Source organism: Corvus cornix, chromosome 24 (genome assembly GCF_000738735.6).
Source record: "Corvus cornix cornix isolate S_Up_H32 chromosome 24, ASM73873v5, whole genome shotgun sequence".
NCBI lineage: Eukaryota > Metazoa > Chordata > Aves > Passeriformes > Corvidae > Corvus > Corvus cornix.
The window spans coordinates 3,197,288-3,213,349 of record NC_046353.1 but is presented as its reverse complement, the minus strand read 5'-3'; the positions used below and the strand labels follow the sequence as shown (position 1 = coordinate 3,213,349).

General features: G+C 47.8%; 1 protein-coding gene across 1 annotated transcript in view; it reads left to right on the top strand.

Moving 5' to 3' along the window:
* The window catches only part of LOC104692113 (CXADR like membrane protein), a 39,924-nt gene that overhangs the window by 17,996 nt on the left and 5,866 nt on the right, over positions 1 to 16,062 (top strand). Inside the window, exons 2-5 of the mRNA XM_010403882.4 lie at positions 13,134 to 13,291; positions 13,925 to 14,126; positions 14,916 to 15,083; positions 15,515 to 15,637. Of these exons, the coding sequence (XP_010402184.4) occupies positions 13,134 to 13,291; positions 13,925 to 14,126; positions 14,916 to 15,083; positions 15,515 to 15,637 (651 nt within the window). The remainder of the gene's footprint in view (positions 1 to 13,133; positions 13,292 to 13,924; positions 14,127 to 14,915; positions 15,084 to 15,514; positions 15,638 to 16,062) is intronic.

The following is a 16,062-nucleotide window of genomic DNA, read 5'->3' as shown; positions in this document are numbered from 1 at the left end:
AACCAGAAGTAATGAGCTGATTTTGGGGTTATTCCCTTCCCACAGTGAGGTGTCAGTCTCTGGAAGTCAGCACAGGGGGGGTGCAGCCTCTTTTCCATGGGTACCTTGCATGACACTCCATAAAATTTACATTTTTTTAAGCAAAAAGACTGTGCCATACATTTAGCTGGAGTTAAAGCTTGGTGAGAGGTTTCCTTTGCCTGGACCTCATGGATTGTAGATTTATCCCAAAATCTGATTCCTTCCAACCTTGGTCAGTCTTGTTACATCCAGAGTTATCCACTGTGCTTTCAAAATCTGATTTTTCCTTTGCAAACTGAAAACAGGGAGAGTTGGGGACTTCAGTGATGAGAACACTGAGATTTTAGCAGGGAGGTTGTCACAACAAAAGTTGTGACTTTTGTCCTTTTTCGTTGTCCAGCGTGCACAGGCAGCACTGTGGGATGTCTTTGCTCATGCAAGAAAGAAAAGTGAAAATAAGGAGGTTTAAAAAAGTAAATAACCACACTACTGAACACAGTTTTTCCTTTTCTGTGCAATTTTCTACTTCTCTTTGCTGCTACCCACATCCCTGAGAGAGGCTTAGAATCCCAAGTTGGGAGGGACCCATCAGGATCATCAAATCCAACCCCTGGCCCTGCACAGGACACCCCAACAACATCTCCCTGAGTGATTATCCCCAATTCCTGGATTTGTGAAATAAAACCAATTAGGGATGAGCTTTTCTGGGACTGTTCTGCAGAGGTGCTGGAGATTTCCAGCTGGGGCTGCCCTGGGTGAAGGGGGTGAGGGCGAACAGCAGAGCCCAGAGTGCTCAGTGCTTTTATCTGGGCGTTTTTCTCCCTGAAAATGCCTTTTTAAAGTAGGGGGGAGAAGTTGTGTCAGCTCCTATTACAGAAGATGAGTTTTTCTAGAGAATTCAAGCCAGCAAAAAAACCCCCACGAGTGCTGCACAGAGCAGCCAAATATTTTGGTGGCTTCTCGAGGCTATTCTGGCTCCAGAACACTGGGAATTTTTGAAGCCAAAATGAACCCATTGGAACACAGAATTGCAATAGTACAAATTCCTTGCAGGAAAGCAGATTTTGTGGGGTTTGCAGATGTAAACCTGGGGTTGTTTGCATTTCCAGGAACACAACAGGGAAGGGAGCCAAAGGAAGCAAACTGGGGTGGTTGAGCTCCCCAGTTCTTGCCTCAATTCCCCAAATTAAAGCTTTGTTGAATAATATCAAATACTCTGCTAAGGTAAAACCTTAATATTTGCACGTTCCGTGCCCATTTTTGTGCTACTCTGTGGTCAGTTCGTGATTTATTAACAGTCATTTTTCTGGCACCTCGAAATTTCAGTGCTGCCCAAGTAAATATTGGGAAAACCCCAATAGTTCATGGATGTTTTTACTTGCAGACTCAGGCAATCATAAAACAATATCAGATGATGGATCTGATCACCAATATGTTTATTTTTCTCTCCACCTGATTGGAAAAAGCTGGTACTGGACTGGAAGTGGGGACAGCTGGGACCTGCTCACAGATACTGTCAGCACAAAAAAGAGGCTGAATTCATCAAATTTCAGCAGGAAAAGAGGCTGAATTCATCACATTCTGAGCTCAGCTATCCCACAGACCACCCAGGCTGGGGGAGCTGGGGTTTGGAGCTCATCAGGGAGACCCCTCCTCCCTCATGGAGCGGCTGCCTGGGGTGTGACCAACTGTGGCACTTCAGGGACTTCTCTGTAGTGGGAGAAGAGCTTCCCGTGCTCTTTTGGGGCAGTTTAGAAGTTGCAGTGAAAGCTGAAGGTTTAAGGAGTGGGATTTCACTCTCATCTGTCTCTGACTCCAGACTTGGAGCATGTCACAGAACAGAGCAAATTGAAAGGGATTTCTGGCAGTGCCTGGCTCCAAGCAGGGCCAGTTCACACCAGCTCAGCCAGTCCAGTTTGGAATAGTCCCAAGGATGCTGATTCCACAACCTGTGGGCCCTTATTCCAGTGCTTTGCTGTTCTCATAGCAAATCTTTTTCTTAAAATCTGACCGGGATTCCCCTCTTTAGGACTTCTCTCATCCAGCTGTGCACCTCTGAGAAGTCTGGCTCTGATTCCTTTAATTTTCTTGTTCCCTCTGTCAGCTTTACACATTCCCCCCTGAGGCACTGCAGGTTTTCTTACACAGATTGGAAAGGACAGAAGTGAGATCAGAGAAGCTGCAGCTTGTCCAGGGAACCAAACTTGTGCATCAGGGCTTGAGGTTCTCTTTCAACTTGAGCTAAAATATTGTCCAGTTTTGGGCTCCCCACTGCGAGATAAATACTGGGATGAGTCCTGCTAAGGCCCACAAGGATGATTAAGGGACTGAGTGTCTGCTTGGAGCAGGACTTTGGACCTCTTGGGAGGTTCCTTCTGACCTCCTCTGTCCTGTGGTTCTAAAGCATTTGTGGTAAAACTGAGATACCAGGAGTTTACAGAGGGTGCTACAGGTATTTCCTTGTCCTCAAAAAGCGGCTCTGAAAGATGATGTTTTGATCAAACAAAACCCACAGCAGCTGTTCCCAAGATGGGAGCAGTGCGGTACAGTCTGGTTTTGTTGTATCCAATGCTTTCCAATATTGATTCGACCTCAGCTTTGTGATAAGTCAGGGCTGCTGATAAAACACTTCTTGGTGTTGAGGAAATCAGTTGGTCAAGCTGTGGTAGGGACCTCAGTCTGAGTCAGGACACAGGAAAAGCCGGGTGATGGTTCCAAGGCTTGGGAGATGGACTGGAGAGGAGGGCAGAAACCCAGCCCCGGTGGTGGAGCTGGTCATGGGTGCCCCCATTCCTCCCGGCCTCACTTCTCCACCTTCCCCTGACCTTTCCAGCGTGTTTCCTGATCAGATGCCTGACCTTTTCACATCCAATTAGCAGAACACTTCAACTGTTGCCTGAATCCCATTTTCACCCTCCTCCTCCTCCTCCCTTCCAAGCCCCTCTTCCTGCTCAGCATCCTGGAAACTCTGAGCTGGCTCTGTGACTCTGTGCTGTAGCTCTCAGTCAGGGGCTTTTTTTTTTGCTCTCAGCAGGCTGATCCCCAATTCCTGTCCTTCCAAAGGGCTCTGCCTCTCCAGCCTCACTCGGGGCATCCCTCTCTGCAGGGAGGGCCCTGTGCCAGGGAGCTCCTTTGCTCTTTCCCAGCAAAGGTCACTGGAATATTGGGCAGGCGCGATGCTCAAAATCTTCTCGCTCGGGGTTCCCCCCAGCAACAGCCCTGGGCTTTCACAGATCTGGTGGCTCTGCAGGACCCTTGGTATTTGCAAACATGAAAAATCTGTGTAACATCTCAGCTGCTGGCAGGGGAGCCCGTGGTGGGCAGGGAGGAGCATCTGCTTCCCTCCCTGCCCCATCCCTGCTCCAGAGGCAGCTGGATGTGACCGTCAGGAATGAGTTCAGAGCGGTTCAGCTGTGAGGGATGGAGCTCTCTGCCTCTGGAATACCATCCCTCTCTGTCCCCCTTCCCAACAGATTGCAGGTTTTATTTTACCTCAAGGAATAGTGAAGTTTTATTTTCGGTCTTCCCACCTGCATTTTTGACAGGCTGCTAAAATTGGAATTGAAAAGTTGTAATTTGAGCATCTTTCTGAGGGAAGGGAAATGGAGCTGCTTTCTGGTTTAGTCCTTATGCCTTTTCCAAGCATCTAACTTGGTGACTTAACTTGTGCTTTGAACTTTTAAAGATCAGGATTTTCGTACATCTACACTAAAACTGAAAAAGAAAGAGCACAGCTTTATAAGTAAAAAAAATCCCAAAACCAACCAATAAACATGATTTGAAAAAAACAATAAACATGATTTTCCAGATGTTTTTAAATCTTCCCAAAAATTTGACAGAAGCAAACCAAAAATTAATATTTCTTCATTTTCTTAGACTGTTTCCTAGGCTGCAGCAGTGTTGCTGCACTTTTTATTGTGTATGATCGTGTCCTTTTTAGGTTTGTGGTCTGTTGTCAAGTGGAATGGCACCAGAAGTTGGGATTTGGCCCTTAGCTCCCAGGCTGGAACCCTGTGGGGAGCAGAATCCCCCTCAGGCTTTTGTCTCTGGCTCTTGTCACTGCAGGAGCACACCTTGGGTCACTGAAAACAAAAACATACACACATATATATATATATATATAAATATTCAGGAATCTATCGTACTTGGTGTCAAATAGCATTTCTTTTTTTCCTGTGTCTGCCTTTTCCTGAATTTCAGGATCCCTTGTGGCAGCTGTGCAGTGCTGTCAGTTAAAAGAGCTGCTGTGCTCCCCTTTGGGAAGGGAGAATCCTTTCCAAATACTTTTAAAGTCAACCCACGTTCTCAGAAATACAGTGTTCAGTCCAATCCTTGGCTTGTAAGTGTTATTGGGAAGAAATTTGGGATCATTTGGAGCACAGGGCCTCTCCAAACGCGAGGTGAGACCGCGCTCAGTGCACTGTGAGCTCACACGGAGTGTGCAGGGCGACAGTGAATTCCCTGTGTGATTCCAGCTCCCTAAAACGCAGCTGGGTGTCTCTTCCAGCCTTTCCAGTGGGGTTTGCGTTCCTCAGTAATCCCCACTGGCAGTGCTGATTCAGAAACTGGATTTAAAACTCCACCTCCACTCTGAGAGCTCAGTGCAACGTCCAGATGCTGCAAGCCCTGCTAGGAGTGGAAAAAGTGAGAGGAAAGATGTTCCCAGTCTGCTTGCAGCTGGCACAGGGCTGTGCCAAACTCCAGGGAAAGTGCAGGCAGGGATCTGAACCTCAGTGATAAGAATTCAAACCTCGATCCTTTATTTTAACGTCAGGTTCATACTAAAGCCAGTGAAAGATGAGCATTAAAGAATGAGGCATCTTTAATTTTCTTACCTCTGGATTAATACAAAATAATTGATCCTGCCTACAACAGGACTGATAAGAAGCTGCAAACATCTGGATTGGCAGAGTGTGACCATCACTACTCTGGAGTGAAGCTGCTGCTGCTCCTGGTGCTGTGCAGATTGTACCTTGGCTCCACCCCTGAAGTGTTGCAGAGTTTAATGTCTCCCTTACAAGACTTCTGGGGGTGCTGGGGAGGAGCTGCTGCTGTTCATTTTGTGCCTTAGGGCAGCTGTGGCCGAGGGTTTGAGGCTGAGTGGAGATGAAAAGTGACAGGGTGTTAATACATTAGGCATTCATTTTGTATCATATTAGTGGTGCTTGTAGTGGGTAAGTGAGATGTCATAGCCTGTTACGTGCAATTATGAGCCCACAGATGAACATCCCGTGGAGGTAACGGGGATGTGCTGAGCAGGGAGTGAAGGCTGTGCCTTAAAACTCTGCCCAACCCTGCCGGGAATGGGATCTGAAGGAAAGCTGCAGGGAGGGATGAAGTTCCCCCTGTGAATACCTTGAGTTTCCTGGTCCCTTTTTTGGCAAGTTTAGAACAAGCTGAATTTCCAGGACACCAAGCAGCAGAAAAGCACAATCAGTTCACCGCCTGCTGATTAAAATCTTACGCCTTGCTGCAAAGGGACAAAAAAAACGGAGAGGGAATCCTCATCACAACATTTTTATTGGGAATCCTTATCAATCTCTCAAGTCTCTTCCAACCTCCCCAATTTTCAGAGTTAGCTGATGCAACCTTCTCCTTGGATTTCAGAATGGGTGAGGAAAGATCTGATGGACAAACACTGCTTTGAAAACAGTTTTGTTGCTGTCTCTTTGGGTTTGTACTCTGGATTCTGCTCGGTGTCTGCCTTGGGCAGAGAACTTCATTTCTGTGTGCCTTCATTTGTGTGTCCCTGAACTGACAGCAACAAGAGATTTCCTGGGAGACGGAGGCCTAAGAATATTTCTCAGACAAAAGAAATCCTAGAAATTATTACTGAAACCATCTTCCTCCTCACGGTATTTTTGAAACCAGGCGGAAGGAGCGGAATTTCTGATGTTTAGGGATGGAATGTTTAGTTTTCTTGCTTTCAAAGCTTTAAGGTACACAAAGCAGCACAGAGATGCCTGGAAAGAAGGGGAATATCACACAGCCATCGGTGCTTCTTCCCTCCAGGAATCTGAGATCTGCACTGACAAACTCCCAGCTGCATCACTGAAGGCTTGGCTGAGCTGGTGCTAGAAACAGGAGACACCTGGACTAATTCCCTGATAAAACTGCCTGGACCAAAGGCAAAGGGATCTCACACATTCCTGTGCACGAGCACTCCGTGAACCACTGAATTGGGAGATGCAGTGCTAGTGCTTTGTTTTCTGTTCTTGAGTCCTCAGGGATGTAAAGCCAGAATCTCCTGCTTGCACTGGATTTTTTTAAAGTGCAGTGAGAGAAAGGAAAGCACATCCACAGCTGCTGGCTGCCTGGGAAGGTCCTCGGCTAATGGAGTGCTTCAATGCTTTTTTTCCAATATTCCCAAGCCTCTTTAGACTTTGGATCCAATGTATGTTGGTGCTGAAAGTTAACTCTGGCATTTCAGGGACAGAATTTGGCCTTTTTACTGTAGGTAGGATTTTTAGTTGCATGTGGTCGCTGGGCACTGAAGGATTAGTTTTTCACTTGTCTTTAATCCACAAAGGAACCTTAAATTTTCCCTGAGGAATATTGAACCCTCGCTGCTGGAGGCATTTGATGAACCACCTCACTTAGACACCAGGAACAGCGCATTTACTCCCACAGGGCGTGCACTGATGCTGTGCTGGTGAAGCCATCCCACATCCCTTCCCTGGCTCAGCCAAGATTTCCAAGGCAGGACTGGTGGGCGCTGTTGGTATTTCTGCAGGTAAAGCATCACCAGCCCAATTCCAGCCTGCTGTTGGAATTCCTGCTCAGCTGTTGCAAACCTCTAAAAACCAGAGGCTTTGCTCTGTGAAATGTTGGTTTTTTGCTCTCCCTGTGCCTTCCTCACTCCTCTGCAGCCTCAATTCCAAACGCTTCACGTCACCACTTGGAAACTCGGCTGCATGCAGAACTCTTCCCCTGTGCCTTCTGTTTGCACAGCCTCCCCCGGCCTCAGCACATGTGGCTCCAATTCCAGAGGCTCTGCAGCGCTGTGTGGATCAGCATGGGGCTGGGCTGACCCCTCTCTTTCACCACAGCCCGTTCTGGGGAGGGGGAGCCGCCTCTTATCTGGCCTTTTTCGTAGCTGGGATGCTTTCGCTTCACAACCGAATTCCTGCAACCCAAGGCGGGCTGCAGGCAGCGTGCTGGGGCCAGGCCTTGGTCACTGGGAGCACTGGAGCTCTCGGGAGAAGGCAACCCTTGGCCTCTGTGTCTGTGCCAGCCAAGGAATACAGAAAGCAGATGTCCCAGAGCGCAGCCTGCGCTCCCTTAATTATCCTCAGGAGACTGTGGCCGCCTCCAGCCTCTCCTCCCTTGTGCGAGGAATGCAGCAGAGCTGTCTGTAAGAAGACACTGTTTGATGTTTGTTTTGGCCTGAAATGCTGTCGGGGTAACTCTTAGGGCTGGTGTGGTCTGAGCATGAGCGGGGGTGTCAACCTTTCTGGGTTCTCCTCATAACTCCAGGATAAACCAACACAGCTTTTCCCTGTCCCGCTTTACCCGCAGCAGAAACTGGGGAAGAGAGTCCAAGGGGACATAAAAGCCTTCGTGTGCCCGTGTCTGTCATCACTGCTGAACAGCACCAGTGGGGGAAGATGTTTGGTTTCTCAAGAGTTTAATTTTAAGGCCCACTGAGCCTTAAATACTTGAGTGTGGAGCTCGTCTGCGGTGTGTTCAGCACTCCACTGGTTTAACTCCCAAGTCACGCAAGCAGCCCTGCAAGTTTGACTCAAGATGTAATTCCTTGGCCATAAAAGTCGTTGTCAGCCTCCTGCTCCGGCAGCTAAAATTCTCAATCTGCTGATTGCAAAACACTCAGGTTTTTCTCGTTAGCACTGGATGGGGGGCAGGCTCCTGCTTTTTCGTAAGGAAACTTAGTAAATCATTTCCTACAAGACTCCAGCAAGATGAGACTCCAACAGATGTGAAATGTCTTAAATTCCTGGCGTGAGGGAGTGGTTCAGAGCTGCAACATGGCAGGCTGTCCTGGGCTTTTTGTTTTGAGCTCCCAAACATATTATCCCTGCATATGCCTAATTTAGACACATTCTGTTTCCAGATACTTTGATTTTAGCACCAAATAGCGAGGCAAATGCAGGATTATTCAGCTGAAGGAATGCTCTGGTGTAGCTCTGTGGATGTTTATTCTCTCTGAGCTGATTTAAGTAGGAAGTTACTGCATATTTGGATTATTTTTACTAAAATGAAGTATTTCAGCAGTTCAGGTCCAGCTGAGAGCAGCTATAACATGGGATTTCTGGATGCGCTGAGGTGTTTTTTCCAACAGCCTGGATTTTGGGAAGAGTGTGTGACTCAGGACCACAGGGACAAACATTCCTTCTCGGAAGGATCCCATTTCCAGTCAGAGAAGTGAGGATGACTTTTAGGAGTATCCCACAGAACGATGCACTGGAGAACTCATCTGCAGGGGACAGTTCCTGTTCCAGGGAGGACGTGATGTGCCCTGACACCAGGGCTCGTTCTGTTCCTGTCCCACCTCCACCCAGGAAACATTTTGATCTTAACGAACAAAAGCAGGCAGAGCACCTATCACAGGTGAGCTGGGAATTGTTTGGACAGGGTACAAACTGTGTGTGTGGATACCACTGGAATTCCTGCTCTTGCTGGGGGTGTGGAAGAACGTTTCCCTCAGCAGCAGATTCCGGTCGTTTCCTGAGTCACTTCCGACGTCTGGAGCTGCAGGAAAATTACAGGTGGCCTTTCTGCTCCTCCCTGGGCATCAGGGCCTTGGAATAGTCTGTTGCAAATGTCGTCTTTGATAAAAAGCCAAAATAAATTATAAAAAGCGTTGCTGAAGGACAAACTGCACAGATGTTCCTGAAGAAGCTGAAATTTTTGAAGTATGGATATTCACATCTTCAGTGAGCTTGGTGTAGGTATGGCTTGGGCCATAGAAACGATTATTATGCATTTCTTTTATCCTGATTCTCTGAATCTTTTCTAGGCTGTTCCTCCTAATTCCAGCAGTTAAGTGATACAGCACAACTTATTACTTTTTAAATAGTAGCATCTATTTTTAGCATTGCTCCCTAATTCAAACCTTCTGAACTTAATGAAAGATTTAAGTCTGGAAGCTCTTTAGCTTTTAGGATGTGAATTTGCCTACAAATAAAAACGTCAGCAAAGCATTTATTTTCCCTTTGATTCTGCTTGTCTGGTAATGTATATTTGATGTTGGGATGTGTGTGTTTGTGGACATGTAGCTGTAACGGGTATGGAAATGCTCTGGGCTTCAGCACAGCACGGACATGAAAATGTGGGAGCCTGGTAAGGATTCAGGCATGAAAACACTGCTTGGGATGGACACAATTTATAAGGCCAAATAGAGTCTTGGTGTACTCAGGATTTGCTGCTTGCTGTGTTGCAAGGGCCCCTTCCCTCTACACCCATTTCAAAGGGCTGATTCTGCTGAAATTCAAACCCTTTTATGACATACACTCACAATGAGAAGCCCTTAAAACGTTGAAATGAGTTCTGAGGAATTCCTCAAGACTGACATCTTTGCATGAGGGATCCAGGCTGTTGTCCGTATCCTTTTTTTTTAATTTAAACTCTGCCATGTGTGCAAGGCAGAAGGGGCTGAGAGGGCGAAAAACCCCTTTGAGTCCTTCCCCTGCTCAACCCGTGCTCATGTGGGCACTGTCTGGATGGCTTGGGGCTTGATTAAAATCTTTGTTGCTGTGTTTTCCCTGGAGATTTAAGCATGGGGAGGGATGAGAGGATGGTTGTCCCTGGTCTGCAGGGTGTGGGGTGAGTTATTGTCCTCGGAACAATGGGAACAGTCACCCAGGGTCACTGCTCCTCCCCTCTGCTGTGCCACCCAGCCTGGCACTGCACCCAAAGCCTTCAGGCCAATGCTTCCAAAAGCATTAAAAAAAAAAAAAAAAAAAGAGTTGGCATAAGCAGGAAAACCAATCCCACCTCCTCCTGGAGTCATGGGACGGGAGCTGAGTAAAGCCAAAAGCAGCGATTCCCGAATTCTTCGCAGCACAAAGAGCTGCCCACAGGATGTGGAAAGGGGAAGAGGGTTTTTTGGGTAAGAACTGTGGAGCCTGCATAAATGTGGCATTGCTTCTGGATGGGATTTCTGGGAAAATCATCCCTTTTTTCATCCATTGTCTGCAGGATCCAGCCCTTGAGGCCACCCAGGGCTGCGGAGCTTTATGAGGGGAAGGTTTGGAACAGCAAAGGGATGCCAGGGATAAATCCCTTTGCAACCCAGCCCTGTGCCTTGGCCAGTGCTGCTGGAAGGGGCTGGCCACGAGCAGATGTTCCTCTGGCAGCCTTTTAGGTGAAACTTCAGCTGGGGAGGGACGGAAATGGTTAAAAGCATCTCATTTATTTGGCCTGTCCTTGCAAGGTCTCACCTACAGGAACACCGACAGCTTCGGGGAGCGTTTATTCTTCTTTGGACAATAAAACCTTGAAGCCCCCTGCATCTGTTTCCAGCTCCTTTTTCTCTCATGTGCCATAAATTCCAGCACATATCCAAACATAAATCACCATTTCATCCCTGTTTGCTGCAGCGAGACCCTACCCAAACTAGGGAAAATGTGAGATTTGCTCATGTTGAGCTCTCTTGGGATGTTTTTGTGGGGAATTTCTCTACCTGGCCCTTAGGTTGGGTAATTGTAAGAGGCTGTTTTGAGCCTCCTTTTGATCAAACAGGTGCAGGTGACTGGAAGGAAATAAAGTGAGAGTCCTGTCTAGAGAACCTGCAAAACTTAAACTCCTTTGGGAGTTTTCAGGCATTGTTAAAGCATTAAAAAGGATTAAAGAGACAAATCGCGGGGGGGGGGGTTTCTAATAAGATTTTTTTTTTTCCTAATAACGTTATGGAAAAGTTTGCATGGTGTGTGAGAATCTGGTTATTGGTTCAGTGGTGAATCAGCTCCGAATTGTTGCTGATTCTTGGAAAAAGTAAAGGGTGCTATAGGAATCTGTCATTATTCCACTGGATGTCTCCCTGGTTTTTCTCCCCATTCACATGATGAGATTATAGGCACAGGACTCTTCCTTAAATCCACAGATATTTCCTGCGAGCAGCAAGAATTAGGCTGAGGTGTGAGCCCTGCTAAACCCAGCGTGTTTAAAACAGAAAGGAATGAAAATGCTGTCATAATCTGGCAAAATATGTATCATTTTACATTAAAAACCTCACCCAGGATTAAGTTTTAAAACCCAGAACACCTGCGAGGTTCTGCACAAACCCTCAGAGCTCCACAAGGCTCGGGAAATGTTGCAAATGTCGTGTGAATGTCCCTGTTGTGGTGCCTAAATTAAAGTTATTGATCAGTGATGTAGCGAGTGTCAGTGCTAATGAGGGCAGCCCGCAGCAACGTGGGCTCCAGGGAAAAGCTGGATTCGTCCTGGGCAGGAATTCTAATTGTATTTGGCAGATGGAGCTTTGAGACCAGCGAATCCAGTGATAAACTGGATTACTTTTCCCGTTAAAGAAAGCAGCTCATGTGGCTGAAAAGGAGCTTTCACTGCCAGCAGTTCCGGCAGGGGAGGAGAGCTGAAGCTTTGGCAAGGCTCCACCTGCCTTAAAATTCTGGGTATTTAATGCACGTAGTAGGTGATAACTTCTGCTAAAGTGTTTGGGAAGGATAAATGAAATACCAGAATCTCGGGGGCTGAGGGATGGTCGTGGTGACTCAGAGGAAGGTCTGGGAATGCGAGCAGGAACAGAAGGAATTTTCTAAAAGTTGGTCCCGAAGAAACGAGGAAAAAGATGAGGAAGCATCATGTTGGACGTCAATTTTCCGTCTGTTTTTCACTTGCAGGTTCAGGATCCGCTGTTTAAATAGCACAAAAGTATATCATTAGTATGTAATAATATAAAAAGTATAGGAACAAATCCAGCCTGGGCAGCTGGAACCTCTTGTGCTGCTGCTCTGCCACCCCAGGATTGTGTGTTCAGTCACACATGGGACTTCCCAGTGCTGGAAACGTCCCCAGTTTTCATCAGTTTCACAATATTTGGCCCAGGAAGCAAAACACTTCCTCCCACTTCATTTCACAGGGAAAAAAAAAAAGAAATGGTTTTAGGGTTTTGTCTCGAACAGCAAAACTTTAGAACAACCCAAGTGCCCTGTGAAGATTCATACCCCAAGGGCAAACGGCATCGGTGCCCCACGGAAATTTGGTTGGGAAATTCTTGATTTTGACCTGGGGGATCCCTGGCCCCAACGCCTGCCACTTTCCCATTCCCCTGACCTTGTGAGTCAGTTTTAACTGAATTTGGACTTTCCACGGTGGGTCCACGTTTACAAGTCGGAGATGGGCAAAGCCAAGGATCGATGGCAGATTTTTGCTCAGTTTCAGCGCGGATGCAGATAAACAGTGCCTAACGTAGTGCTGGCTGAACATCCCATTCTCCTGCGGTGCATCATCTCCTGGGCCAGGTTTTAGGGCGGTAACACACGTTTTGGGGGATTTTGTCTCGCATTCCAAGGGCTCTGCTTCCCTCTAGTGGGTCCGCTTGGCAGTTTCCTTTTCATTTCTTTTTTAAATCCTGACAAACCGTCTTTGACAACTCATACTTTTTTCGGACGTTGCTATCCAAAGATACTTCCCAACCCTATTTATTCCACGCTTTCCTTAAGTTTAACCCTCTTCTTCCCAGGCTGGTTTCTTATTGCTGAAATACACGAATATCATCTGGTGTTAGGGAAGGGACTCTGGTGTTAAGGAAGAGACTCCAAGCCTTTGTCAGATATAGGGATATAGGGATAAATCGAAGGTCTTCTGGGTGGAAATACTGCTTTTGAAATCAGGTAATAAGAGGTGAGGGCAGAGCTGGGGAGGTTATCTGAAATTTGGAGTGTGCAGAGGGTGTGGGTGCCGCTCGAGCACTGACAGCTCCGGAGTGTGAAGCCATCTGCTCCTGCTTCAATCTCAGTGTGAAAATGCCTGGGAACGTAGAGCTGTCTCCTTAAATCAGCTGTGATCTGTGCAGGGAGTCGAGCTGGGGGGTTTGCTTGGATGCTGTGGAGAAAACAAGGAAGAATCCAGCAAAACCTGGCTTAGCAAACCCCACCAGAGACGCACCCTGAGCACTGGCGTTTGTCTTCCAGCTTCCTGTTCTGTTTGGCTCTGCGAGGCTCAGACCGAATTCAAGAGAGTGGCTGAAGAAAACGTGACCCTGCCCTGCCACCACCGCCTGGGGCTGCTGGAGCAGGGCAGCCTGGACATCGAGTGGCTGCTGCACATCTCCGAGACGGTGCAGAAAGCGGTGGGTTTGCTGAGAAAATCACTTTATTTCTGCCTTCACACCACCAGCCCTCGATTTAACAGCACTCCTGTGATGATCTTTGCAAGTTATTCTGATGACGAGAGCAGTGTTTAGAAAACAGAGCTGATTCAGAGAGATTTATAACGTGTAGAAGTTATTTGATATCCACGTGTGTTGTGTTACAATGGAATTTTTTTTTTAATGTAGTCAGTCTTCATTAGATAAAGCTCAGAAGTGCCCTTCAGGCTTTCAAAACAACCTTGGGTTTCGCAGGCCCAGTTTTCGAATCCTTGGTTTCAGTACAAAACACAGTAGTTCAGTCCTTATAAAAATTAGGTCTGCAGTGACTTAAAATTAGCACAGCCAAACCCACAGCCTGCTTTGATGTGTTGTGGCATAAACTGCTGCCTATTTTGACACTTGTTTAAGTGCCCAATGTAAATCTCCAGCATAAATTCACTTTTTGCATCATTCTCAGGGTAGGAACCCAGGTTTGCTTTCCCACCCTGCCCCAGGCTTCCTGTGTGACCCTTGACAAGTCACTTAACCGTGGTGTGCAGCTCCTGGAAACGCTTGGATTTGTTGATCTGTGTGAAAATAAAATGACAACTCGGTGTTTGCTCTGCTCCTCAGGTGATCACCTACTCCGGGGGCCGTGTTTATGATGACCTGAATGAGGAGCAGAAGGGCCGTGTTTCCTTCACCTCCAACTTCCTTGCTGGAGATGCATCCTTACAGATCATCTCCCTGCAGTCCAGCGATGCAGGGAAGTACATCTGCAAGGTGAAAAACGCTGGGCAGTACGAATGGGCTCGCATCACCCTCAAGGTTGTAGGTAAGGAGAGTATATTGTTCTCCCAAAGGGATAAAAAGAAACCCAGACTCACTTCCTGGGGAGAGATTTGTTTCAGCGGGGTATAAATACACAAAGACACCTCCAGATCTAGTGTCAGTGCCCAACTTTATATCTGCCTTGGCATTTTTTGGCAAAGGACAGGCCAGAAGAAGAGCCTGAAGAACGGTTTGAGGTAGGTGTGATTAGCTGCACAACCATTCTTTCCAAATGATCACTATGATCTCATCACCCAAAGCAGGCTGATATTCTATCTCAGCTGACCATCACCCTGCCCAGACCTCCTGCTGGGGACTGGCAGTTCATGTCCCAGCCCCGCAACCCGACCCAAGTCAGTGCAGGTGACAAACAAGCAGCTGAGGTTGGCATTTCCCTTCCCTGATTTCAGTTTATTGCTCAGCTTTTCACACACTCCGTGATCCCGTGGAAGAACCCTGCGGCCTGCCAGGCGCTGTGGGGAGAAGGAAGAACTGGACAAGTAAAGGGAGGGAAAGATGTTCTCCAAATTGTGCCTGGAAGAGGAATGTGGTGCTAGAGCTCCACTGATGCAAGTGGCCACGAGGCAAAGTGCCACAGAGTGGTGGAATGACACTGCCATGGCTCCTCTGTGGGGTTGCAGCTGAAGTCCCCTAAAAACCATCGCTGGTGTGATTCCTTAACTCATTCCAGGGAAGGCAGCCCTTGCCTTGGGAGCTGTTTAAATGCCAAAGGAAGGGCTTCCACTGAGCAAACTCTGCTGTGTTTGCATGACCTGTCTCCTGCTGCTTCTAGAGAAACCCTCCAAGCCCAAGTGCTGGCTGGAGGGGGAGATGCTGGAAGGGAAGGAGCTGTCCCTGCAGTGCCGCTCCGCCTCGGGCACTGCCCCCATCTCCTACCGCTGGCAGCGCATCAGTGAGGAGGACGAGAGAGCCGAGCACCTCCCGCCCAACGCCAGAGTCAGTAAGTGGAGCCCTCCTTCCCTCGGAGCTCTGGGGTCACTGGGTGGTGGTGACAGTGGTGCTCAAACACTCCTCCCACTTCTGCGGCTGCACCTGGGGGGATGCTCCACCTTTCTCCCCTTCTTTCCCCCTCTGCATTGTTCTGGAGTTGATTTGACGCCACAGATCAATTTGTGCCTCTGTGCACTACCCACAGCTGAAGTTTCTTGGTGCATCTGATGAACCCCAGTGGTGTTTTTCCCATTTTCCACACATTTCTAACCCAGCCTCTGTGCACTACCCACAGCTGAAGTTTCTTGGTGCATCTGATGAACCCCAGTGGTGTTTTTCCCATTTTCCACACATTTCCAACCCAGCCTCTGTGCACTACCCACAGCTGAAGTTTCTTGGTGCATCTGATGAACCCCAGTGGTGTTTTTTCCCATTTTCCAGACATTTCTAACCCAGGGCAGGTCCTGCTGAAGAACGTGACGCAGATGAGCACGGGCTTGTACCAGTGCGTGGCCACCAACGAGGCGGGGCAGGAGAGCTGCGTGGTGCAGGTGACAGTGCAGCGTAAGTACTGCCCACAGCCGTGTCCCTGCTCCACGTAGGACACGCTGCTCCCAGCTCTCCCACCTGGAAAACTCTGCACCTTTGCCCTTTCATACTCTAATCGCATAAAAATACATCTCTCTATTTATTGCGCTTCTGATTCGCACTGCAGCCCTCACCTAAAACGGTAACAGCATCAAAACCTGAGCCCAAACGATGTTTTTATCACTTTAGATGGGTCTGGGTGTGTTAGAACCTTTGGTTTTCAGAATGATTCAGGAAATACAAGCAGGGAAATTGGTGAGTTTAGAGGTTCTTCTGACTGGAGTGATTGCATGGGGTGACTCCCGGGTATGAATTCTCTCTCTGGATATTCCATCACTCCAAATTCCGTACTGATTGCACTTGGGACAGCAAAATATCTAAAGGCAGTTGGAAAGGCTGAC